Consider the following 27,631-nt stretch of genomic DNA (forward strand, 5'->3'; position numbering starts at 1 on the left):
ACTATTGAAAAATCACAATTCATTTATTATTATGATCATCCGTAATCAATGCTTATATAGCGCACTTAAGGAATAAACATAGAGTAAGATAAAGACAAGGGAAGTGATATTTACGCCCCCTTTATCACTAGGGACACCCAGCGCCAAGGTGTCAATGGCAAAAAGGGGGCTGATGTACTTTATGTCAGAAAAAACCAGTGGCTTTGATTGCAAAGTACGCTGGCAAATGGGTGTCCCTGTTGATAAAAGGGGCGTAAATATCATTTCCCTAAAGATAAACATATGAGTAGATTATCCTAATTTAACCTAGTTGCATAATCCAATTGAGTTGCCTAATCTAGTAAATGATAATTCAAAGGTCCGATCTCACCAGATCCTATGTACTCTAACATGACTCCCTCAAATATGTGTGGAATGAAATCGACATACGTTTGATTAAATTAAAACTAAGGTCCAGCCGGAATTGGAGGAGTCTTGAGAAATGATTTTGGGGAGATTATTTGGACCTTTGCGGGGCCCATTGGGGTGGCAGATGCTTCGGAAGCGGAGGCGCACCAAGTTTTGAAGTTGTTGGCAAGAGATCATCGACAGATTGTGATGGTCAAAGGGGACTCATTGAATGTCGTTCAGTGGCTTAAGAGATCCCACAAGCCGCCTTGGAGATTTGATAGTTTTTTTATGAGATGTTTGATTGGATCTGTTCATTTGATTTTGATTTTCATTATATCTGGCGCTCCGGCAATGAGGTGGCGGATAGGCTAGCTCAATAGGGAGTTTCAATGGAAGTTTTCGCATTATATGATTCTCTTCCTACCTGATTTTATCTTTCTCTGTTCTCTTGGTGTATTTTCTTTTTTTTCCTTTTGTATTTGACCATCTCGGTCCCCTTCTCATTCAAAAAAATTGGCTAACATTCTCAAAATAAATAAATAAATATCTCCAATGAAATTAAAATTACATGGACTCGCAATTGGTTGTCATAATCTTAAACGAACAGGGACTTATCTCACCATATCTGATATGTATTCTAACAGGCTTTTCAATATTGAAAGAAGGGGAAGAAAAGTGGGAAAACAGAGGAGCTTCTATTGGTTAGGTAAGAGCAACAAGCTGGAGAACTCAAGTTTATTCAGATAATTCAATAAGAAAACAGGGAAAGAAATCCTACTCTACTGCAGAATGTTTATGTAGAAGAAATCAGAATGCCTTCCTCTCGCACAGCAGAAGATCGGAAAGGGAAAAAAAGGGATTAGAATTCTAAACACAAATATCAAAATAAGATAAACCAGATGAAGAGTTACTGGTTATTCTTTGTTGAACATACCACTGGTTATTCCTGACCAATATACCAAAAGCCACAGGACTGATGGAACACGTTAGATTAAGCCCTTTAAACCTGTCCCACCACAATCGCCCCTTCCATGGCAAGGGCACCTTCTGGGCCTTTGGTACATTGGGCCATATTTCAGTTCTGGCTATTGTTCATGGAAGAGTTTATGTTATTCACTCCTAATTCAGCCACTAAACTCATGATTCTTCCATTCAAGAGTAAGCTCCAGTACAAAAGGTAGCGTTACTCCTCTGAGTGGCCATCTCTCAAACATGAAGTTCATTTCTTCAGCCATTGGTGCAATAACTTGGTACTTCTTGCAAGGATAATAAATGAACTTATCCTTTTCACATCAAAAAGACATTTCTATCTTCCAAAAATCAGATCATATTACATATTAAACCCATTTCATACAATAGTTCCCAGCTTTTTTGGGTGGGTTGATAACAGCTTTACCACCAAAATATTTTACTAACAAATACCATGATAGTAAGAAATTCTCCATTTGGATGCTGAAATCAATTCATATTTATCTAAAGCTGAGAGGACTAATCACTTGGTATGTTGCTAAGTTTGCCAGTTTATATCTTAGCTAGTGTTTAGAAATCATAAATCATAATCCTCCATAAATTAAAAGAATATATAAATAATAAATAAATGGAGCCCATCTGCTTGCTACACTTCTAGCTTCTGCAAGCCCTCTAGAGACTGCTGCACACTATCCAATTGACTACAAGATGGAGCTTCAGTCTTTTCTTTCTCAAGATGCTCCAGAAATTCCATGACTACAGGATCTGTCCAAGGAGCTCCAAATGGAGCTTCATCTCCTGCCACCCAGCCAAGATGGCCACCATTGGGAGTAACTACCAACAAACATAACGGATTTTCCTGGAAATCACAGTTTCTGTACTTATTGATTGATGATTTATCATCGTTGAGGAAGGGGAAGTAATCTTGGTATCAAATAATTGGTAAAAGAAAATCCATGTCCATTGTTATCTTCCAAGCATGCATGAAAGTTAGAAAGAGATAAGCGTCAGGGATTTGATTATCATGGAAACAAAGATTAAAAAAACTGCTTTAGGACATCAACATTTGTTATTAACTCATGAAAATGCAGCACCCCAGTAGTCTGTAACACAGCATAACCACATGAGAAGGACTTGTTATCTAAGGATGAATTCATGAAAGATACAGTATTAATATGTGAATAGAAGAAAACTAATAATCTTGATCAGGGTTTTCGTACCTTTTGCTCATTGATAAATTTCAACCATTCAAAAAATAAATATATAAATAAATAAAATGAGGAGAGACCAATCGGAAGAAGGATATCTGAAGATCCTATCTAAACTATTTTGCAACTGTACCTTTTATCTTAGTTATATAGTGGACTAGAGATTTAGTAGAACATTACACAAAAATATAAAACTAGCAATCGTACATTTTCCCACAAACATTCAACATAAGAAACAGCAACTTGAAGTTCAAACCAAGATCGAAATGCTTAATTGATAAGTACAAAATGGTAAATAGGTTAATGATCATGCCAAAGCCGATCATAGGTGCAATTCTCACTACTTTTTTATATGACAGCACCTCACACAACTTCATTACACATGAGGCTCCTTGACACACAATATGGCATAAACTTAATACCACAAGCGTGATGGACCCAAATCAGATCATGGAGGAAGATTCAATCATGTGAAATCAAGTCAACCTATATTGGACATTTATTTGAACTCAATTTTCTCCTGTTGAGCATCTTGGCTGTGTAACTCCAAAATGAATGAAAACAAGATTCCGATGGTCCGAAGGACTGTCCAGACCCTACCTGATGCGGATTCTAGGCCCAATAAGTGGCATATTTGCCCATTAGGAATTTTAGGGATTTATTTCCATTGTATTTAGTTTTAGAGATTTTATTTTCCATGCTATTTGGTTTGTTGGGGATTTTAGGGATATTTTACTCTTTTATTATTGTTGGTTGCCTATATAGGCCAAATTATAGACTTCTGTTACTTTTGATGATTAATTGAATTGATTACAGATTTTGAGTCTTCTTTTTTCCCCAATTTCTTCCCTTCTTCTAATTCTACTTCTCTTCTTTTTACTTTCTTCTTCTTCTTCTTCTTTTCTCTCCCTAGCCTACATCAAGTAGATTCCGAGTCAATTAGAATTATACTATTCGAATAGTGAGTTGTACAACTTTATGAGAGCACTAAGAGAGAATAGGTATTATGAGACCAAGTTGGCCATAACTACATATTGAACATAATATTTTTTGATGGCTACTTGCGGACTGTTGGCAAGAAGAGCAACTACACTTAAGCTGAGGGATATTCTCAAATTGGGGTTCCAAGGTGTTACTCATCTATATGGATGATTTTAGGCCTTGAAGAAGCACTAATGTTATTGTTGTTGAAGTCTTCACTATTTAATAAACACAGGGCCTGACCAATTGCGCTGTGTTTCTACTCCAAGCAGCACCGAATAGCTTTTGTTATTGTCATTTAGCTTAAAGAAACCCAATAACAGGCAATTTTCTCCTATCGTATAAAGCATCTGAACAAGCGCACTAGAATTGTAATATGGAGGAATATAATGCGTTACCAAGTGAAAATCTCCCAGAGCAAGCATAATTCATATAATACTATGATTTAGCCGACACTTTGAATTTATTGCAAGCATAATTCATATATAACAGAAACCAACAGTTGCTCATAATCAGATCCAGAATCAGGAAAAAACTAGATGTCGAAAGCACCTAAAAGGTTCCCAATGTTGGTTCTCACAGTTTTAGTAGAAGGCCACATAGTATCACTAATGTATCAACAACACCACACTTGCAACATGAAATTCATGTAATTAAAAATTTCTAGGCAACAAGAGAAGACACCGGCAAGCACAATGCCAATGTTTGCATGCACAAATATATGCATGTACGAAGTTGGTCAGCAATAAAATTTACTGAGAAGGATGAAAATGCAGGCACCAGGGCTAACACCCCAGAAAAATTAAGGGATTTACAGCATGTAAATCAGCAGACCACTTATTTTATTATTGATCAAAATAAGTTTCATATAAGTTCTGCCAGACTTATTAAAATGCAAACACAATAGAGTATAAAGTCACAAATTAACTAAGATTGCATATGGAGAGCTATTGGGGTCATCTTATATAGATATAGCATTAAGGCAGAAAAGAAGTAGCTTGGAGAACTGTATGCACCTTGATTTCTTCACGAGGAATTCCCCTTGATGGTGCAATTGGATCAGTAGCAGCCTGCACAAAGAACACAAAAAATGTAAAAAAATTTAGTGGTGAAAACTTATCCTACTCTCATAGTGGCCTTCCTTGTGAACATCTATGGCAGTCTACTAACAATGGATTTTTAAACACTTGATAATGCCCCAGAAGAAATACAAAATCTATGTAAACTACTGGAAATGATAACATATAATATAGATGGTTCTACCAACAATGGATTTCCAAACACTTGATGATGCCCAGAAGAAATGCAAAAATCTTTGTAAACTGGAACTGATAGCATATAAAATAGATGGTGTAGGCGCTTAATCCCTAAAGAACTGTACTTCACAGATGCATACCATTTTCAGGTGTAAATGTGTTCAGTAATCAATGACTAAATACCATATTAATACTTGGAAAACACTTTGAAAACGGGGTTCCATGTTGAAAACAAAAACGGGATGGACATGACTGTTGATTTGACCTTTTTAAAGGTGTTTTTATTGCTTTTATAGGGATATGAACTACCTTGTTTTGTCTTTTAGTGGATGTGGCTCCATTCATTGATGCCTGTTTTTTTTCCCATAACGGATTCCCGTTTTCCTGGCAGTGCTCTTAATATTTTTACCGTATTGTAGCACTTCATAATATTCCATCATTATGTTAATTTCCCATACATATTTATGTAAAGAATAGAGAAGACAGAAGATAGAGAGAAAAGGTTTAGGGAGTCTTATCTCAGTTCCTTCATTCAACTTAGTGAAAATATAGCACACTGTTCAAGTTATATACATGTTCAAATGACCAAAATACCCCTAGGTGGTTGAACCACGTCTAACACTCCCCCTTGATCTGACATGAGTCCTGCAGTGACAAATTCAGCTTGTCTACCAAACACTGATGATGTTCAACCATAAACCCTTTAATGAAAATATCAGCAACCTGCTCTCAACTAGTATATCAAGGATAAGACTCCCCATCTTCTACCTTCTCATGAACCAAATGGTGTCATTTCAACATGCTTAGTTTTAGCATGAAAAAGGGGTTTTGAGATAATTTGATGTCACTCTGATTGTCATAGTTTAGGGTATGTGTGTGCGATCTCAAATGAAGATCCTAGAATGTCTCAGCCATGTTAGGTCAGTAGTAGTGGATGTCATTGGATTACACTCAGCTTCTATGCTCGATCTAGCCACAACCTTTTGCTTCTTGCTACTCTATGAGATTAGATATCCACTCAAAAAGACAATATCCTGTCACAGACTTGCATGTCCTGGATCTCCACACCCCAACCTTTTATAGTTTCACTTATGAGTCACATGCTTGTAATATTGGTAAATAATGACATATATAATAGATTTTTGGATTTTCATGGGGATGATTGAACTATCTGAATTCTCTACTCCCTTATTCTTTCTTTCTCCTTGTCCCCATTGTTATGTTTTAACAATATACATATCATGTGTGTGTGTGTGTGTGTGTGTTATGTGTGTGTGTGTGTGTGTGTGTGTGTGTCAAGGCTCGAGAGAAACAGAGACTAAATCTGTCAAAGAATCAAGAAGTGATTTACATGTCCAGGATTCCATTCACAGGATCAAACAACTAGAGTAATGATCTTAATGATCTCAATACCTACAAATATCCCATCTTATGTGTGTCTGTGTGTTAAGTGTGTGTGTTATGTAAGATCGTGAGCCAACTCAAAAGCTGAGTTTCTCAAAATGTAAGATATTCAAATTTATTATAGGTCGTGGCTCGGAAAAAACAATAATCAATCAATTGCAGTGACAGCATCCATGGGTAATACACACTAAAATGTTGATATGGACAGCTATCCAATGCAAATGCTTTATACACATTAATGCTCATTGCATTATCAGCCCACTACACATACAAGTGATACACTAAATAGAACCCATCAACAATCAAAAGAAACCACATATGTAGAATGGAAAAAATGCAATAGATTAACCTTAAGAAATTGCTAAAATTTTCTACTTCTTATTGACTGATTGGCAATCAAAATAATCAAGAAAAAAGAGCCCATCGAACTGAGTGAAAACAAATAAGTGATCTATTTGGTAAGAAGAATACCTATGATTTAGCCGACACTATGAATTTTCAGCAGACATGTGTTGACACATGTCGATACTCCTTTCGACACTTGTAAAAATATTGCTAAGACTCGCACACTTACTATGGGCGCGTAGAGACGTTATTGTATTGTGCCAAGTGAAAAACTTTTTACCATCGAATATTGTGTTTACCTCCTCTTTTATCATTAATTCTTATTTCATTATTAAATCTGATTTTAACTCTTCTTTAACTAATATTTGTCGTCACCCCCCTCCCCTAAACCTAAAACACTAAACAAACACTTCTTCCAATATTATATTCATTGTATCATATTGGTCTCTCTTTCTCGATGCATATTGGAGATTGAAGATAACTAGATTCGATTGATGAATGCAATGTTTTTTTAGACTTATAGTTGCTCAATCCTAAGATTTATTAATTTGTTAAATAAATGGCATATTTATCTTATTGCAAATTATGATAAAAAAGCAGTAATTTTATATGTAAGTATGTGTATGGGCGTGACGTGTCCCCATTTCTAGATTTTTAGGGGTTGTCGTGTCGGACACCTTGTATTTGTGTATGACACTAGACACACGAATCCGTTTTCACAGATAATAGCAAAATACATTTAGGCCACATTTGGATACCCACAAGATTTGGATTTCTCACATTTGGCAGTTGAGATTTTGAGATTTGGATCTGGATCACATCCTTAAATTTTCAAATCAGACAATAGTAAAAAAGATCTGATTTTCAAATCTGTTCTGCAAGACATTATTCGGAAATCCATATTTGTGGCAAGTCCCTCCCTCCCTCCCTCTCTCTCTCACAACATGAGCATGAAGATGATTGATGTATTTTGTATCCAAAACACAAATCCAAATCCAAATACAAAAACATGAGGCATCCAAACGTGGCCTCATTGTATTTCAATGAAATAATAAATTTTCAGAGAACATTGGGAAAAAATTAAGGTGTAATGACGCCCTAATATTTAAATGAGTCCTAGAATGCTGCCATCTTCTGCGGAGTTCCCTGAGATTCAACATGCAGATGAATCTTACTTGATTCTAAATTTCTAAGGCCCTGTTCGTTTGAGATTGTGACCACGGATTGTGAGTCCCCAACCGATTATTGGAGTCAGAATCTCAAACGATTTTCAGTCCAATAATCAGCTGGGGGGCTGACAATCGGTTGTCAACATCTCAAATGAAAAGGGCCTAAATTATAGGGAAATTCTGAAATTATTTGGTTGTAGATTTCAAAGGTGTGTACAGAAAGAATACCTGGATGCACAATAAAGGTGTCCGAACGTGTTTTATGGAATCTGAACTGCTTGAGTTAAAGTAATAGTCATCCACTGACTTGAAGCCAAAGGAAACTGCAAGGAGTTACTGAAGGTGCACTTAGCAAATGACATCCATTCCACAAAAGAAACCAGACTTTCAGCTCATATATTAATGCATACCCCGTGTTAATCCTTCATCAAATTCCCGGACAGACTTCGCATTATTTGCCATTGGGATATTATATTCACCAGTCATACCTTCAAATAGGAGAGCATGCCTACAGATAATAGAAGAAGCACAAAAAGACGAAAATCCTGAGATAATATTTTAATAAATAGGTTCATAACTTCATGTGGAAAATAATCAAAACATGATGAAACAAATTAAATCAATGTAAGATTACTTCTTGAAAATTTTGCACAGAGCCCTTGCAAGAGCTTTGTCATAAATGTTATTGAATCCCTTGTGAAAATCCTCATCTGCAATGACCAAATTGAAGGGATTACACAAGGACACTGCCCCAGAGAGAGGGCAATTCAGGGATTCCTGTAACAAACGATGCAGAAATCAGAAACATAGATGAGTAATATAAAAATGAAAAAAAAAAGTATATGAGACATGGAAACAACCTAAAAATCAGGGTTTCAATATGCACAAAATGTTTCCTTTCACTTACAGCTCCGTTGTCAAATCTAAAGCACAAAACTAACTAGTTGTGCAGATGCATTTAAAATTTCCACTCGAGAACCAATGATTAAATTTTATGTCATTTATATGACAATAAATGAATTATGCATCCCCTATAATTGAGAATAGCACTCCTTTTTTTTTTTTGAAATGGCAAGATGATTTCATTAAAGATGGAAGAGGACCGAGATCGACCACCCCTAAATTACAAAGGACAGAATAACAAAACAAAAACAAGAAAACACTCAAGGAGGAAGGAAATCGAACCACTCCAACTCCATCTGACTAACCCCACCCCTAGCCAAAGAATCCGCCTCCCTATTTGCCGATCTCCGCACATGGTTGAAGACAATAGAACACCCCGCAATTAAGTAATCTATTTCATAAAAAAAAAATGAGAAAATCTCCAAGGAGGCTCTCCCAAACCTTTCAACCAACGTATCACGTTTAGAGAATCACCCTCCACAATAGTGCGATCCATTTTTTCTCTATGAATCCTTTTTATGCCTTGATATGCCGCCTTCACTTAGGCCTCAGTGGCATCACATACTCCAAGAGGGGCGGAATAAGCCCATACAACGACATCATCATCATCCCGACACAAGCCACCCATCCCGGCCGGTCCCGGATTTCCAAGACTCGAGCCATCAAAATTAACTTTGAACATTCCACAAGCCGGAGCTTCCCATCTCTGAACAACATTAGGCGATCCTCCCTACTAAAGCATACATCCCTCCAACCCTCCCATAAGTCAAAAGCCGATACAAACCGAAATGTTGGAAGACTCATCGCCCAAGAAATAGAAAGAGCAATAATTTTCATATCCAACAAATACAGAGATTTTGCAACCCCATCGAAGACTCTAGAATTTCTTTCTTTCCACATCACCCACCATGTAGCAAGAAGACAAATATTCCACAACATAATGCCTTTCTTTTTCCACGGCGCAAAGCTCCAATGATGCAACAAATCCGGGATAGAAAATGGGAAAACCCAAATAATACAGAATCTCAGAAATAGATGACTCCATACCTGACGAGAGAAGGAGCAATGCATGAAAAGATGACTCACGGATTCACGATCTTCCAAGCATAGGGGACAATGGTCAACAAGCATCATGCCACACTTCCTTAGGAAATTGATCGTTTGAATCCGATCGCAACATACCGCCCATCCGAAGATACAAACTCTAGGCAGGCAATGGATGTTCCATACCTTAACTGAAATGGAGGACACACCGCAAGGCAATAAACAAAAATAGAAAGATTTAAAAGAGAAAATGCCCGAAGATGCCTTAATCCATATTCTCAAATCCAAACCACACCTCTTAATATAGCACCCATCTAAAAGCTTAAGAAATTTGAATACCGACTCTAACTCCCTATCAAAAAAGTTCCTCCTAAATCTAGGTGACCAAACTATGCTACCCCCACTACGAACAAAGCAGTCGCACACAAAGGCCTCTTTCTCAACAGCCACTCTATACAAATCCGGGAATAGATTCCTAAGAGGCTCATTAGCACACCACACATCGCTCCAAAATTTAATCCGATCCCCCGAGTAAACTCTAAACCTTACACTCGAGTTAAAAACATGTGACATTCTCATTATATCACGCCAAACGGTCAACCATTGTTTTTTAAAATGGTCGTCAAATTCCCACTTCCCTGGCTTCCAACCACATTTTCTCATCATTTCCTCCCCATAAAAAACTTCATTGAATTTGTTCGATACGCAATACAATGCTTACCGGGCATTTAAACAACGACATAAAATATATGGGGATATTTGCCAACACCGCCTTGACCAAGACAAAACCTTCCCCCTCTAGAGACAAGATTCTTTTTCCATAATTCCAGTCTCCTTTCAATTCTCTCCACCACCAGCTCCCATAGAGACTTATTTGGTCTCCCTACCCCCAAAGGAAGACCCAGATAAGTGGAAGGCAATTGATCAATCTGACAACCCAAAGTTCTAGCTAGAACAATTGCCACATCCTGTGGAATGTTGATGGCATATAGCCTGGACTTGTGGAAATTGGATCTGTGCCCAGTAATCATCTCATAATATCTAAGTGAAGATTTCAAATTCTTCACTTGATTCAACTCTGGTTCGCAGAAGAGAAGGGTATCATCAGCAAATTGAAGGTGAGACACATCGACCTGCTCACTTCCAAATTTAAAACCATTAAATAAGTTCAACCCAATCCCTTTAGACATTAATCTACTCAGCGTCTCGGCCACTATACGAAGAGAAAAGGGGATAAGGGATCTCCTTGCCTAAGACCTCGAGATGATTTAAACAAACTCTTAGGGGACCCATTAATCAGGATAGAAAACCAAGCCAAGGATACACATTCTTGCATACATTTTCTCCACCTACTACCAAACCCCATTCTTCCAAGCAAGAAATCTAAATAATCCCACTCCACCCTATCATAAACCTTCTCCATATCCAATTTGCACAATATGCCACCCACACCATTTCCGATGGGGTGGCTAAGGTGGTTCTTCCTTCTATTATATCCAAAGGTGGTTCTTCCTTCTATTATATCCAATAACCAAAATGCTCTTGTTGCTCAAAGACAGATTTTAGATTGTTCTTTAGGTGCTAGAGAATGGCACTCCTTTTCTACATGAATATAACGAAAAACAGACATAAACAGAAATAAGCCAAATATGTGATTTGATCCTACCTGACCCAAATATCGAACAAGAATATTTGCTCCAAGGGACCAACCAATCGCATATAGATTTGATTTAGGATAACGAGTTCCAACATGTTTCACCACTTGGGAAAGGTCTTCTGTAAATGAGGCTGAATAAAACTGCATATCAACCAATGGCATGTCAAAATCATATGGCAGGGGAACATTAACAGATATGAACAACAACTAAAGCATATTGTTAGAGAAGTATAATATTGAGAACTGTAGAACATTTTGTAAAACTTAAATTTATGTGTGTGATGTTATAGCAATTTAAAATTAAAATGAGACATGAAATCAATCAATTTATTTTGATGCAACTCTCAAAAGAAAACTTCATTATTCAAAACTGGTCAAAAGTCCCCATTAGAGTTTTCTTTGCCTTTATATATAGGCTTACAACCATTCAAAGAAACCTTAAAACACTGCTGCTACTCAAAGGTAATTGCACAAAAATACTCTCAAATCCAGAAGGAAATATCCAGAGAATTGGGCTATCGATCAGCCCTGAACCTGTCATCTGCTATGGTTCCTCGCAATGATCGGGCCAGTCGACCAAAGATTTGGGCTATCAATCGATCATACTCTCTGCTGTCCATTGTGGCTCTCCCAATGGTTATAAATGTTTTCTTCATATTTTAGACCACAAGCTCCTCTTTAGTCCTAGTCAAGTTGTGATTGACAAGGAAGCTCCCACGAGGAAATAAGAGGCATTAGTTTCCATGGAATCCTATCATAACAACAATTTAGAGGTTGAGGGATGGTCTTCTCACAAGTTAGAATAATCAGAATACAGTAATAGATGTGATTAACAAGGCTGTTAAACTTAAGTTCATTGGACTATTCATCTAGATGTATTTACAAAATGGATCCAAGACTGTAGATTTCTGGCCTATTCGACACCTAGATACTCGGTTCTTGCATCTCATCTAGTTTCCTAAGCTTAATATAGATGGTCGGGGAAAAGATAACTCATCTCCAAGCCTCCAACTAGTTATGGACCTTATGGAGAGTGTTTCATGATCAAGATGGCTCAGTTCAAAATAGCTTCCACTTAAGAGGCCTCAGATTAATATGATAACAGTTTGGTAGAGAGAGAGAGAAAAAAAACTCCGTAAGACAATAGTTCCAGTCTACAATTTTAATGGGCCATCTAATACATACTCCAAACACTTATTGTAGAGACTGGATTGAACACAAAGGAATATGCTTAAAACTCGCAAGAATGTTTTAGATTTTACAGACGGAAAAAAATTATATGTTCTGCAGTCAAATATTAGATTCTGAAGCATTACTATAGGCAACAGGATTGAAAAGGTGTCATTAAAGAGAGAGAGAGAGAGAGAGAGAGAGAGAGAGAGAGACTGAAAAGATACCTGAGGCGTAGTTACTGGGCTATCTCCACAGCCACGGCTATTGAACACTACAACACGCCATCCACTACTTCTGGCTCGTACAAGCATATGCCTAACATAAGAATCACCACTCCCTCCCGTAAGACCTGGCTGCAGACTTTAATATCAGATACTTGCAAGGCATTGAAGAGAAATGATTAACATTAAAACTCTAACCAGATAAACAAAAGTAAAAACCTTCCAAGTAAATCACTTAATGTCTCAATTATCCAAGCCTTCACATATGAAGTTATTGCTCTCTAAAGGAATAAGAAGAGTAAACAAAGGTATTGTCAACATTGAAGCAGCAAAACTGTGTACATCTATGAGGTGTATGGGAGAAAAGAAGGTGTACATTCCAAGCAAGAGAGTAGGTATATGCAGAGAAAAAAGGGCTGAAACTTACAGATTCAAAATAAGAAAGACAGATGCAAGCTAAGAAGGGTCGGAACAGTCATTAGAAATTCTTAGGAACTATACATCACCTTGAATGGGCCAGATACATAAATGATGTATTCCTACTTACATGTGGCTGTGCAGTTGAAGGATCTAGGCCACCCATTAAAATGGGTCGCACCTTGGATGGGCCAGATACAAAAATACACCAATCAAATGATCCGAACAGACAATCAATGGAAATTTGCATGTTGAATGTTGGACCCTTGACAATTTTTGGCCCTAACCATCGATCGACTAGATGGCTAGAATTTTCCAAGCAGTGTGATATTTGTATCATGGTCCACATGATGGATCCTTAGGAGTTACGATCATTCAACTTGACAACCACATCTACAGCATTCATGCCTGATGAACTGAGATGGGCTCATTGGAACAGACCAGAAATGACCTCCTAATAATTTTTATTTATTTTTTGAATGGTGACCTCTTAAGAAATTTACTAGCACCTAATAGTCCAAATCCAAATGGGATCAATGGATGTTCAGATCATTGTCCAATTCCTCTACAAATAGAAATATCCAAATAGGTCCCTCACTCTCCTCAGATCTCCCATATCGCTATCACACTCCAATTCTTGAAAGATCCTAAATGCTCGTAAAAATCCAAGACGAATCGAACCCAAATCCTGGCCTTGCTATTGTTTGCATCATCAATCCTTCCTCTCTCCCTCCTCTCTCGTACAACATGAGCATGGGGATGATTGATGTATTTTGAATCCAAAACTCAAATCCAAATCCAAATACAAAAACATGAGGTATCCAAACGTGGCCTAACTGCAGTGGCATTTGCTTGGTATACCAAATTGCCACCTAATTCGCTCTAGTCATGGGAAGACATGGGTTCGAACCAGAAGTTTCGATGGCCAAAACAAAAGCCAGGAGAGAATACAAAAACCTTTATAACTCGGTTCAAAGTAGCTAGAAACCATTGCCACTTTGAACCCAGTTACCCAAAACAGAATTAATTAAATTGGCTTAAAATGGATTTGATTTCCAGCTTCAAAAGAAGTTCGATGGAATGGAGTTCATTGATTTGTGTGACATCTTTATTAATTTTAAAGGCATTCTAAAACCTTCAATCGAACTACATTTTACTTTATTTAAGTAGTGTGTAGGATTTTTGCACCAACAATAGGCAAAGAAATAATGTTCCCCAAATATCTCTAAATAAATAGCAGTAGCAAATAGTAGCAAGAAAGAGTGAGTTGGAATCTAACCAGTAGAATGAGAACGGGGGAATGGAAGGGCAAGTGTCGGTCATCATCACCGGAAACCCAATCAAGGGCAATGGCACCATCGTCTCTCGTCCTCAAACACTCTCTCCGTAGAGTTACTTCGGGAGTCGACCGGAAGAAGGAGGCGAAGATGGTCTCCACGTGTGGGTTCCATCCCAGAATCGGAAACGGGCGGTACGGCCGATTCAAGCTCCCGAACCGAGTCAGAACCGATTCTCGAGCGCCGATGATCTCGAGAGAGGAGGACTTTTTGTTAGCGTGGCTCGCGGGAGTTGGATCTTCGGTGGTCATGACGTGGAGGGAAAATTGCGTTCTTGTCGGAGACGAAGAGAATGTAGTGAAGGGAAAGGAGAGATGAGGAGGAAGAGAGCCTGAGGCACTCAACATAGTTTTTTTAGATTTTTTATTTTTTTTGGGAAATGATATTTTACCCCCCTTAAACGGATAAAATCCCCACCTTTAACGGTTTCTGTGAGAACGGTTCACTTCATGAGGATAAATTCACCCCTCATCGTTTTTCTTTGCCTTTAAACTTAACGGATAACGTTAGGGGGATTAGATGGTTAGCTAGCGAGTCTAATGGAACGTGGCACGCCTAACTAAGGCATGGTGGGTCCCACCTTTGGTTGATCCAAATCGTTGAATTGATGGGACTTTGCTTGGATTTTATGGGCCCAACAAAAATAACGCCACGCATCCACTGGTGACATCTACTAATGTGTTTTTTTTTTTTTTTTTTCCTTTTTTTGGGGAGAGGATAAATTCGCACTCCCTGTAGGATAATTCGCACCCCTTGACCATTAATTGACGTCAAAAAAAGGAGGGCAATGTGCAGACTTCAACGTTTTTTTGACGTAATTCACGTTTCAGTGATGTGAACTATCCTGCACCTGCTTGGACTCGCCATGCTTTAATGGGTGCACCTCTACAATGAGGTCACACCTTAGGCATTCTTCTAGACTAAATTGGACCCAATTGGGATCGTATGTACCATGTCTAGGTCATAATCCGTTCGGAGCTTAAATCGATCGGATCCTAAATGAATAATTCAGTGACCAGGTTACTATCGATTTTGAATCGGACTGTCCTGCTTTCTTAATCCTGCTTTCTCCTGTGCAATGATCAAGACCAAGTACTGCTAGGGAAAAGTGAAAGTACCTTTATACGAGGAAGAAGTGAAGAACATGGACAAACTTTAGAAGAGAAATTTTTTGTATGACCCCTTTTCTTACAAAATATCAAAAATTCCCTTAGTAGTGTATACGAAATAGTAAAATACTATGGGGGGACTTTCATACATATATAGTATAACCTGATACGTGACAGTCTGATGGAGAAAATACTTAGTGTTAGGCCTAAAATCGGTAACAGGTTATGGTAGGACTGGGTGGTCCAGGCTAACGAGCCACGGCTGAATAGCTGGTTGAGTCCTGCGCTGCACAAAGTACAGACAAGAAAGAAAAAGGGTCAGAGGACCAACCCGGAGTGATACTCCGGACGGGTGCTTCGACACTCAAGTCAGTATGAGCAGGAGTGTAGAGCAATGTCAGAGCAAAAAGCTTTTGAGTTTTGGTTCTCAGATTTTCAGGACCCTCACCTTAGAACAAGTGAAGGCTATTTATAGTGATTCTGAGCCACCTGTCCAGGACAGGTGGTAACACCTGACTGGACCAGGTTTCATGCCTAGTAAGGGCAGGTGGAAGTCCCTGATTGGTCCAGGTGCCACACCTAGGGGAGACAGGTGTTGGCCTTTCAACGGTCCTTGTGAGGGCCACGTGCCAGAAGCTAATTGGATGCTGAGTTCGGATCCCTCAGTGCTGAGTCCGGATTGCTGAGTCCGGATTCCCTCAGTGCTGAGTCCGGACCCTATCAGTTGCCCCCTGGTTCTTCAAGCCACGAAAGTGGCTAGAAGAAGCAAAGAGAAGGTAAAGACAGCGTTGGGCCGGCCTTAAAACCTCCAGGCAGCTGAGGCCGGGCTCAGACTCAGCTAAGAGAAACAGTGGCTGGACAGGAGATTCCTGGCGCCCTGGCCTGGCCTTGGCGTTTAGCCTGTAGGGGTACGGCCGGGCAGAAGGCATTTGACTATCCAGCATGGCTGAATTTTTGACCAGGGGCCTGGGCGGCCAGGGGTCCTGAACGTCCTTGGTTCAGGAAGTCATGGGGTCCTGCTCGGCTAAGGCTGTGAACGGCCAGCCGGGCAGGTCTTTGCTGGTGAAACTTTTTGTCGTCTAGCGCTTTTGTCGTCTAGCGAACGCGCCATATTCTGTCCGGACAGCCGGACAGGTCTTTTATCCTCTGGAATCATCCTGTCCGGACAGCCGGACAGGTCTTTTGTCGCCTAGCGCTTTTGTCGCCTAGCGAACGCGCCATATCCTGTCCGGACAACCGGACAGGTCTCTTGTCTTTTGAATTATCCTGTCCGGACAGCCGGACAGGTCTTTGTCCTCTCGAATCATCCTGTCCGGACAGCCGGACAGGTCTTTTGTCGTCTTGAATCATCCTGTCCGGACAGCCGGACAGGTCTTTTGTCGTCTTGAATCATCCAGTCCGGACAGCCGGACAGGTCTTTTGTCGTCTAGCGCTTTTGTCGTCTAGCGAACGCGCCATATCCAGTCCGGACAGCCGGACAGGTCTTTTGTCGTCTAGCGCTTTTGTCGTCTAGCGAACGCGCCATATCCAGTCCGGACAGCCGGACAGGTCTTTTGTCGTCTGGCGCTTTGGGACCTGTGCCTTGTATTTAATGCAGGCGGCGCATTTAATGCGAGCGGCGCATTTAATGCGAGCGGCGCATTTAATGCGGAAGGCGACGTGGCGCACTCCGGCTGGCGGAAATGGGCGGGATTTTTCCCGCTCTTCCCAGCTTCTCTATAAATACAGGAGTTTACTCTTCATTTCTTACTTTTCATCTTTTACTCTCCTCCTCTTCTGTTCGGCTGCTCAAGTTTTCTGCCCGCTTCGGATCAGTGAGCCCGGAGGTCCTCGTCCAACACTCCAGTTCGGTAATCTTTTTTAGCTTTTAGCCTTTCTTTCTTTTTTTGCTTTTTATGTCTAGCACTAGTTCGGAGACGGACTCCAGTTCAAGGGAGTCCGGTTCGACCAGTACCGCATCGGGGTCCGAGGCATCAGAGAGAGCGGTTCCGGCCTCACCTATAGTGGAGGCCGGTGTTGAGGGCGAAGAGCTAGTGATCATAATAGACGAGGAGAGCGGTGAGGAAATGAGTGTGGACTTAGACACAATCCCGGCCTGTGGGGACGGACCGGACCGGGTAGAAACCAGCGACGATGATGAGGACGTCGAAGCGGCAGTCCCTCAATCGTCGCGCATGCCAGTCGAGGTGATAGCGGAGGCACAGATGGAAGCCAACCCGCAGTATAACATCGGGGCCCTATACGAGGTGAACCATCTGTGGCCGAACAGGCTTCAGATCGTCAGGGACAAATACTGTATTCCTGGCCGGTACATTCTGAGGGCGGCTGTCGAAGGGGATCGGGCCAGCAACGATAGCGCAGACCTCTGCGTGTATGAGGAGGCCTTCCGGGCCGGGCTTAGGCTCCCCTTCCACCCCTTCTTTGCGGATGCACTGAATTACTACGGGCTGGCAGTTACACAGGTTGTCCCGAACTCTTGGAGGACACTGATCGGCTTCTTGTACCTTCTTGAAGTCCGGCTCCGTAGGAACCCCACCGTGCCCGTCTTCAGGATGTGTGCGCACCTGAAGAGGCATAAGGACGGCGGCTGGATCTACATTAGCCAGAGGCCCGAAATGAAAATGATCACTGGGATACCTTCTTCCATTCACACATGGAAGAACAGGTTCTTCTATGTAAAGGACACCGCGCCGGGCTCGCAGTGGCCGTTCTCATTACAATGGAGAACGCCAGACACTCGCCGCCTTAGTAAAAAACCAGCTCTCGAAGACTATGACCATATGACCTTCGCTCTGATCAAAGAAGAGCTCAAGCGAGGTCCAGTTCACTGCTCAGAGTTCGAAGAGGAGGCCGAGCTGGTCGCACTCGGGGTCAGCCGTGCGACGCCGGCACGTACGTAGACACTATAGGATAGCATTTATTTTTCTGAAGTATTTTTTAACTTTCATATTGCTGACTGCGCTCCGTTCTCTTTTGCAGAAATGGTGAAGCAGATGTCCCTTTTGGACAGAATCAAGCAGTCTTCTGGCGCGTCTCCAGCGCAGGAGCAGCCCCAACCAAAGGGCAAGAAGAGGAAGGTGCCGGAGTCGACCCCGCCGATGGTCGCGCTGGCTAAGCCTCTTAAAAGCAGCCGGGCGACGCATAAGCTTGCCCTATCTAGCCGGGCAGACACCACGGGTCAGAGCTCCAAGTCCGGAGCGGCGACGGGGTCAAAGCACGGCGGGGCAGTACTGGGTATGCCGGCTACGGCAACGGTTGGAGGCGACAACGTCTTCCGCCCGAACTGGGCCGTGCAGAAAACGGACACCGGCCTGGGGGATACCCGGGTGGCCGCAGAGTTGATGTACAAGGGTGTCCTCGCCCGCGACCGGCTAGCGGTCGAAAAAGAGGTGCCGGAGACCTGCGAAGCGGCAATCAGCTCCGCCCTCTATCAACTCCAGGTGTACTCAAGGGATATGGCCAAGAAGCGATATCTCTTCTCTGAGACGATCACAAGGATCGAGTCTGAAAAGGCCCAGGTCCAGAAGGAGAACGGCGAGCTGAATGAAGCCGTCCAGATCAAAGAGGCCGAGCTCAACAGCTTACAGGACGAGCTGCAGAGGGTCAAAAACCAGGCCGTGCAGGATCTCCTGAGTGCGGCTGAGAGGGCCGGAAGGAAGGAAAAGGCGGCCGTGGAGGCGGCCGTGAAGGAAACTGAGGAGAGGAAGGATGCCCAGCACTTCGACTTAGGCCTCCAGGCCTACAGGGCGGGTTTCCTTCTCTGCTCCGAGCAGGTGAAGAGGATTCACCCCGGCATCTCCTTGGACGCGCTAACCGTCCCGTATGCACCTCCAGAGGACGAGGAAGATGAGGAGGAAGACGAACCGGACTCCTCCCGGCCTATTGAGGTGGATGCGGGGGTGACTGTGGCCGCCGTCGCCTCGGCGGCGGCGGAGGGTGGCGAGCTCGCAGCCCTCACTCCCGAAGGGGTCGTCACCGAGGTGGTGGCCGACGAGGAGGCCTGAGCAGCAGCCTTCTTTCTTTTTTGTTTGCACAGTTGGTAACGCCTATTCTTTGTAAGCCAGCTCGGCGAAGAGAGCAATTTTGTAATGCAAATATGAATACTGAATACAAATACATTTTTTGTTAAACTGTCTGTACAGCATCCTTATTTTTTTGTACGCGTATTATTTCTGTGCTTCATCGAGAACCGTGCTGGGAATATTTGAAGTTGGTTTCCACTACGGGCATCTTGGCTGGAACTGATCTCCAAGCCACTAGGACGAGCCGGAGTGCACCACTGCTGCTCGTCCTAAGTCTGCGAGAGCCGAGCTGGAAGCTTGGTGCTCAAACACTTAGGAAATATTTGAAGGTGGTTTCCACTGCGGGCGTCCTGGCTGGAACTGATCTCCAAGCCATTAGGATGAGCCGGAGTGCACCACTGCTGCTCGTCCTAAGTCTGCGAGAGCCGAGCTGGAAGCTTGGTGCTCAAACACTTAGGAAATATTTGAAGGTGGTTTCCACTGCGGGCGTCCTGGCTGGAACTGGTCTCCAAGCCACTAGGATGAGCCGGAGTGCACCACTGCTGCTCGTCCTAAGTCTGCGAGAGCCGAGCTGGAAGCTTGGTGCTCAAACACTTAGGAAATATTTGAAGGTGGTTTCCACTGCGGGCGTCCTGGCTGGAACTGATCTCCAAGCCACTAGGATGAGCCGGAGTGCACCACTGCTGCTCGTCCTAAGTCTGCGAGAGCCGAGCTGGAAGCTTGGTGCTCAAACACTTAGGAAATATTTGAAGGTGGTTTCCACTGCGGGCGTCCTGGCTGGAACTGATCTCCAAGCCACTAGGATGAGCCGGAGTGCACCACTGCTGCTCGTCCTAAGTCTGCGAGAGCCGAGCTGGAAGCTTGGTGCTCAAACACTTAGGAAATATTTGAAGGTGGTTTCCACTGCGGGCGTCCTGGCTGGAACTGGTCTCCAAGCCACTAGGATGAGCCGGAGTGCACCACTGCTGCTCGTCCTAAGTCTGCGAGAGCCGAGCTGGAAGCTTGGTGCTCAAACACTTAGGAAATATTTGAAGGTGGTTTCCACTGCGGGCGTCCTGGCTGGAACTGATCTCCAAGCCACTAGGATGAGCCGGAGTGCACCACTGCTGCTCGTCCTAAGTCTGCGAGAGCCGAGCTGGAAGCTTGGTGCTCAAACACTTAGGAAATATTTGAAGGTGGTTTCCACTGCGGGCGTCCTGGCTGGAACTGATCTCCAAGCCATTAGGATGAGCCGGAGTGGGCACTGCTGGCGTCCTTGGCTGGAACTGATCTCCGAGCCACTAGGATGAGCCGGAGTGGGCCACACTACTGGCGTCCTCGACTGGAACTGATCTCCAAGCCACTAGGATGAGCTGGAGTGCACCACCGCTGAGTCTGCGCTTCAAACAGGTTCTACGGAGTGAACCTCTGCAGCGCTGCTGAGGTCTAAGTCTGCAAGCACTGCAAACACTTAGACTCAGGATGCACATGCTTGTCCCGGAGGCTGTTGTCTCGTCTTGTGAAATGACGAGTCTGATTCCGGTATGGGGGCGTGTGTTCTCGGCGCCAACCCGTCCTACCATTTTTGTCTGAGTGAGATTTCGAACAGCTTTTTGTTGCGGGGTCCCACGGATGGCGCCAAATCTGTTAGGCCTAAAATCGGTAACAGGTTATGGTAGGACTGGGTGGTCCAGGCTAACGAGCCACGGCTGAATAGCTGGTTGAGTCCTGCGCTGCACAAAGTACAGACAAGAAAGAAAAAGGGTCAGAGGACCAACCCGGAGTGATACTCCGGACGGGTGCTTCGACACTCAAGTCAGTATGAGCAGGAGTGTAGAGCAATGTCAGAGCAAAAAGCTTTTGAGTTTTGGTTCTCAGATTTTCAGGACCCTCACCTTAGAACAAGTGAAGGCTATTTATAGTGATTCTGAGCCACCTGTCCAGGACAGGTGGTAACACCTGACTGGACCAGGTTTCATGCCTAGTAAGGGCAGGTGGAAGTCCCTGATTGGTCCAGGTGCCACACCTAGGGGAGACAGGTGTTGGCCTTTCAACGGTCCTTGTGAGGGCCACGTGCCAGAAGCTAATTGGATGCTGAGTTCGGATCCCTCAGTGCTGAGTCCGGATTGCTGAGTCCGGATTCCCTCAGTGCTGAGTCCGGACCCTATCACTTAGTCTGGGTATGATCCAGTGTGATTTCAAACCGTGTGACTCGGATCCAAATGTGACCCAACTGATCTCGTTGAATGTGTATGGATTGTCTAAATGTAGCTGGATTCAAAGGATCCGTTGGACAATCTGGGTTCGTTAACAGGCCTTTTGGACCATATATAATATAAAATAACAATACTAGGGTAGTTTAAGTTTTCTTTTCCTTTTTTTCCTTTTTTTTGTTTTAACTATAAGGGGCAGGATGCAAATTCTAGTTTCCACAATTCTAACTTGGAAGTGTTAATTAAAGTATAAAAGGTTAAATAACGCCTTCTCCAACAGCTTAAGCTCTTGGAGTAACTGGTAGTTTGACATGGTATCAGAGCCAAAGTTCTTGACTCCTGAGTTCAAACCTCCCAGATAGAGGGGACACGAGTGAGGGGCGTGTTAAAGTATAAAAGATTAAATAATGCCTTCTCTAACAACTTAAGCTCTTGGAGTAACTGGTAGTTTCATAGGAAGTGATCGATATACCCGCCCCTTTTCACTACTTGGGACACCTAGCTGCAATCTACATTGGCAATCAAATCCGTTGAATCCTTCCCATGTGAAGTACAACAGCCCCTTTGCAGTCATAGATACACTGCAGCTGGGTGTTCTATCAAAAAAAAATTGGGAGCCTCTTCCGATGGTGAATAGTAAAATCTTTACTTTACAACTAGTTTAGAGACCAGAATAATTTGGGCTGAGAGACACGGACAAAATTGGTTGTTCTCTTTCCTTGGTCACTATATTAATTAATATGAATATGAAGACTCGAAGTAGTGTGGATGGATGGTAGTTGATCTCGCCCTTGGAGGATGGTTCTTTAAATGTCATTAGGTGGATGGATGAAAGTCGCTCCCACCCTTGAAAATCTGTGGAGTTGGTCAATGAGATTCATGACCATGTAGATGGCCATCTTGTCCGATTTCAGCACGTCGTCCACTTGGCAAACAGTGAGGCGATCAGCTGGCCAAAGATAGAGTTAATAGGGGAAAGACTAGTGATTTTTAATCATCTTACTCCTTGATCTTTGCTTGTATTTCATCTTTTTATTGCTCCTTCCTCTTTCGTGTTTTCGATCATCATGTACCTCCGCTTTAATATAATTTCCACTGTTTCAAAAAAAAAAAAATTAACTCAAAATCTTTTTAGAAGTCTTTTGACGAAATTATACGGAGTATACATGTATCTGCTCGTAATGGGAAGCCGACATAAGTGTCACTCTTGATGTTTGATCCAACAACAACCTCTTTTAAATCGGCTATTATTATTCGTATGGAACCCGGAACCCTTAATGCCTATCATGTCACCATCTCTTAATGGTATCTCTAAAGACATTAAGTAGAGTGATACAGTGGGTATTGAATGTTGTGTTCTACAAGAGAATGATATCTTGTTCCATGACCTATTGAAGGAAACACTATTGCGGGATCTTTACTATCAACTATAGTCTCATGAGATATTTTTTTCTTACTCGACATCAATATGCTATTAATTAGCTTGCTTAATTTCCCATGGTGGAATATAAACGTATCTGACTGTATCACTTTTCGACAAAAAGTTCGGCACTCATAGCCTCCTCTCTCAGTAGCCATACACGTGGACATTAAGATGAGAACTCCGATGATCCTGATGACGATGTCCGTGGATCTATTGATCGTGAGGATGAAGGGCACCATTTAAACGGGTATGAGGATCCGACGTATGAGTTATGACAACACATAGGAGATGACTTGTGTTTGAGGGATAAAGTGTGTCTATGATAATTTTGAATAATTCAATCTTCCTTTTCGTTTATGATATATATATATATATATATATATATATATATATATATATATATATATATATATATATATATATATGAGGAAACTGTTGGTGAGCTTAAGCGCACCAAACCTATAGTGCGGTGCGCTTAAGCTCCCCAATCACATGGCTCCCCAATCACATGTGGTGATCCAAACCGTTCATTTGCAAGGTCTTATGATAGATAGGGGGTGTACCAAAAATCAGCTCCATAGGATCATCCTAACCCCTCCATTTGTGGAGGACAAAAAATGGGCAGATTTGTGTTTGCAAGGTCTTATGATAGATAGGGGGTGTACCAAAAATCAGCCCCATAGGATCATCCTAACCCCTCCATTTGTGGAGGACAAAAAATGGGCAGATTTGTGTCTGTTCATTTTTGTCCTCCACAAATGGAGGGGTTAGGATGATCCTATGGAGCTGATTTTTGGTACACCCCCTATCTATGTAAGAGACTTTAAAATGAATGCTTTGGCTCATCCTAACAAAGTGGGCCCTCATGTGATTGGGCGCTTAAGCTCACCATAAGTTTGGTGAGCTTAAGCGCACCAACAGTTTCCTCTATATATATATAGTTAGCACTTAGTATTTTTTATGATTTTTTTTAATTTCATTAATATATTGTAATAAATTTGATATTTTAAGTAATAAAATATATTCACTTTTGTTGCTGATTAAAGTTTATTTTGAATAAAAAAATATGTAATTATTTTTGGAGTAACAGTAAATCATTCTTCAAAGTTATACAATATAGTAACTAGGGATTTGCTAGGGTCCATCGCAAAAGGTTTTTCGCGGCTGGTCTGTCTCACGTCAGACCAGCCACCTCGTGAATGGAGACAAAAGCTGTTGTCTCCATTCACGAGGTGGCTGGCCTGATATGCATTGCGATGGACCCTAGCAATTCCCTTGTAGGACTATCTTGTCAAGTTTTGGGTATTTTTCCTTCTCTAATAAAGTACAAACACCAACCTGACCCACGTTTGGGTTTGGGTCGGGTTTTCAACCTGACAACTAACCCAGCTCAAGACCCATGATTTCAAAACCCAACATAGGGTATTTTCAGGTCTAGTTGATGCTGGCTGGATGAAAGTAACCCGACCCAGGTTGCAACCCTAAGGAGAGCATAATAAAATGAATGTTTCAATTTCTCAAGCATATCAAAAAATTTCAAACTTTGAATGCACAACCTAGCTAATCTAATGAACTGTACTATCTAGGGCGTGGACATTGGACCAATCTCCCCCAACTTTGGGAGATTAGTAGATTATTTCTGTATGTAAAGTGGAATGTGTGCCATTTTCTTATGTCAGTATGGATTTGATGTCATGATGTCCTCCCCAAGATTTCAGGGTTTCAATAGAAGCACTGATTTGATTGACTTTTAATTCTCTTATGTCAAACTTAAAAGAGTTCAAAGTGCTCTTTCAAGTTGAAAAGACATCGTTGAGCTCTGAAGGCAAGAAAATATTGAATAAAGTTTATGAATTAGTTAATAACTTCTTAGAATGGATGATTTGTTGAGCAGCTTGTTTCTGGAGCAGTAGATACATTGAATATCTGAGTTTGTTACTGCCTGTAGTTGTCATTGGCAAAGTCTTCTCACGGTTCAAGGTGCAAAATGTGAATCCACTGTTGTAGGGAAATCATAGGAAATTTTGTCCAGCAAAATCTAGGGTTTGTTTTGCTTTGGCATTCTGTTATCAACACATTAACGACTCCGAATTTTAATTTACAGTAATAACAAGGGTCAGGGTTTTCTCCAGAACCTGACATGAGCCATATGCTTGACCATATGAACAACCGACCTACCAATCTAGAGCACCCACACAAGACCATGTTGGGTGGGTGGATAATGTTTGTCTGCTTATCTCTTCACTCCGTTTAAGGAGCCTGTCTATTATTTTTTTTGAAAATTGACATAGTTCATTAATATTAAGATAGCAATCGGGGCCAGTAGTCTCATCCTGCATTACAAAATATTAAGGTGGACTGGACCGACATGCCGCAACACCCAGATATCTATATAGTATTCAACCACCATCCAGGTATTCCCAAAAGGAGCCTGTCTATTATTTCTCATTCAAATCGCCGTGACTCTATTTCCATAAGAAATTCAAAATCCTTATGACCACACATTCATGAAAATCACATAAGTTTTATATTATCCTCAGGAAAATGATATCCACACTCCCTTATTTTAATAATAGAGTATATCCCCTTGGTTTTGCACTTTTCCAACAAGCTGATATGGGCAGATACAATTCCCAGCTAATTAGCATTTGCCAATTAAGAAATGAGAAATGTCTTTATCAAAGCTAAATGGTAGATATAGTTAAGCTTATAGGCATATTTTAGTATATGTTTAGGCCCTGTTTGTTTTGACCCTGTTTCAATTTTGGATTTTGAGAACCGATTGTGAGACCAAAACTCATTATTGGACCCTTTATGTAAACTTTAGTCCAATAATCATTTTGGGCTCACAATCGGTTCTCAAAATCCAAAAGAAACATAGCCTAGTAGGTGCCTTTACCCTAGTACGAAGTTGTTGGAAAATCTAATGATGTTCATCTAGCATATCTGTGGGGATGCTAAGTCATGGAAAGTCTCCAAGGTTAGAACCCTAACCCTGTTTGGATTGCAAGAAAAACATTTCTGACAGAGACATTTTTCTTCCCACAAGTTAGAGGAAAATAATATGACTATAGTTAATTCAGAGGGATATCATCATAAATTGAAGGTCCCTCTAATCAAAAATTGAATAGGGTTGGTTCAACTTATCTTTTTACATGTGTAAATAAAGTACTGGAGTAGGAAATATTGAAAATATGTTTCCATTCCAAACTTTCCCAGAAAATTCCTGCAATCCAAACAGAACTTAACAGGTAATATATTGATTGTAATCTCTGATTTTTATATTGTCAATAACAGCAGTTGTAAGCTATCCATATGAAAAAAAAAATCATGGTCCCTTAGATTGTGGTGTAGATAACCACCCAATTAACCATAATCACTGATAAAACATACTTATGTATTTATAAAAACTCGAATTATTACGGCAGTCTCATTCACCCCACTTTTCAATTTAGTTACTCTTTCTGAAATGCAGAAATTGGAAATGACCGACCTATCCCCATCGGAGTTTTGAAATATATTTTCTGGCTAGCCGGGTCTTCGATGCTCATTTCAGTTATGGGCACCCATATCAACATCTGCTTGCTCTTGACCCCCGTCATCTTCTTCATCTTCAATTTCTCAATGTAGGCCGTTACCTCGGTCGCATAGCTCACGCGGGTGTTGGTTCCGGTGAAGAAATGCTCGTAAGGTCCCTTCTGTTTCATCCACACGAAACCCGTCGCTCTTACTCTCCCACATTCTTCTAAGTCTTTTAAGGGAAGAACGCCTTCGGGAAATCCTAGCTCTTCGAGTAGGTTAACCGAGTGGCGGTGACAAGCTTCGGCCCCATACACAATCTCGGCCCCGGCTCTTTCGTTGTTCCTCGCTTTGCTGCTGGCCATTAGGAGTCTTGTCAATTAGCTTCTAGTGCTAGAACTCTTTGTGGGTTGAGAATTGAGGAATTTGGAAGTTTGGGATGGGTTCAAATATTTGAATAGGGGGGAGGGTTGTTAGCGGGAAGGTGAGCTAACCCTGAGGTTTGTTCACCTAACGGCTAGCAAATGTGGAGATGTGAGGTTACCTAAATTGGACTATTCATGGCCAAAACAAGAGAAGTTTCACATGGTTAGTCAAAGTATTAATGTTTTAGCATTATTGTAAGATAGCACATGTTATTGGGGTTTCGGATTCCTTTCTTGGTTATTTTAGTTATCTTATGCCTTATTGAATATCAATTTGGATTTATTTTTCTGATGGGAGAAGTTTGTATCTAGCCCTGAAAGATATTTATTTTTGGGGTTCACCGTTAAGCAAATTTCTAGGGTAAAAAAAGAAAAGTTTCTAGGGTCAAGGGTTGTAGCACTTATGTGTAGATGCAATGTAGGATGACTTGTGCATAGATGCATACGGCTCAACACTCAGCTATCTT

General features: G+C 41.6%; 2 protein-coding genes across 3 annotated transcripts; both read right to left on the reverse strand.

Annotated features, from left to right (window-relative positions):
* Positions 1-1,681: 1,681 nt before the first annotated feature.
* On the reverse strand, positions 1,682-14,863 carry LOC143888058 (embryogenesis-associated protein EMB8-like). Of its 2 annotated transcripts, none has more exons than XM_077392348.1 (8): positions 14,417-14,862; positions 12,724-12,852; positions 11,336-11,467; positions 8,357-8,499; positions 8,133-8,230; positions 7,951-8,045; positions 4,565-4,618; positions 1,682-2,218 (listed from the first exon to the last, which is right to left on the reverse strand). In XM_077392348.1, exons 1-8 carry the CDS (start codon positions 14,819-14,821, stop codon positions 2,006-2,008), a joined length of 1,269 nt encoding a protein of 422 aa, XP_077248463.1. In that variant the 5' UTR covers positions 14,822-14,862; the 3' UTR covers positions 1,682-2,005. The 2 variants fall into 2 exon arrangements, with proteins under 2 accessions (XP_077248463.1, XP_077248464.1); XM_077392349.1 differs by lacking the exon at positions 1,682-2,218 and adding an exon at positions 2,276-2,329 and having other exon boundaries at positions 14,417-14,863.
* An 11,597-nt stretch (positions 14,864-26,460) lies between these two features.
* LOC143887289 (DUF538 family protein (Protein of unknown function, DUF538)) lies at positions 26,461-27,178 on the reverse strand. Its single transcript, XM_077391398.1, has one exon. The coding sequence runs from the start codon at positions 27,102-27,104 to the stop codon at positions 26,676-26,678; it is 429 nt and encodes a 142-aa protein (XP_077247513.1). The 5' UTR covers positions 27,105-27,178; the 3' UTR covers positions 26,461-26,675.
* Between the last annotated feature and the right edge of the window lie 453 nt (positions 27,179-27,631).

This window comes from Tasmannia lanceolata, unplaced genomic scaffold (assembly GCF_043159265.1).
Source record: "Tasmannia lanceolata isolate RefF3 unplaced genomic scaffold, GAP_Taslan_0.1 ptg000012l, whole genome shotgun sequence".
Taxonomy (NCBI): domain Eukaryota; kingdom Viridiplantae; phylum Streptophyta; class Magnoliopsida; order Canellales; family Winteraceae; genus Tasmannia; species Tasmannia lanceolata.

What these genes read in the sequence shown, in the direction of transcription:
- LOC143888058 (XM_077392348.1), bottom strand. Translation starts at nt 14,821, where the DNA reads ATGTTGAGTGCCTCAGGCTCTCTTCCTCCTCATCTCTCCTTTCCCTTC. An exon ending in CTGTGCAAAATTTTCAAGAA is followed by an intron (nt 8,231 to 8,356) that starts GTAATCTTACAT and finishes TATTATCTGTAG; the next exon opens with GCATGCTCTCCTATTTGAAG. An exon ending in CACCTTTATTGTGCATCCAG is followed by an intron (nt 4,619 to 7,950) that starts GTATTCTTTCTG and finishes TTCTTTGTGCAG; the next exon opens with GCTGCTACTGATCCAATTGC.
- LOC143887289 (XM_077391398.1), bottom strand. Translation starts at nt 27,104, where the DNA reads ATGGCCAGCAGCAAAGCGAGGAACAACGAAAGAGCCGGGGCCGAGATT.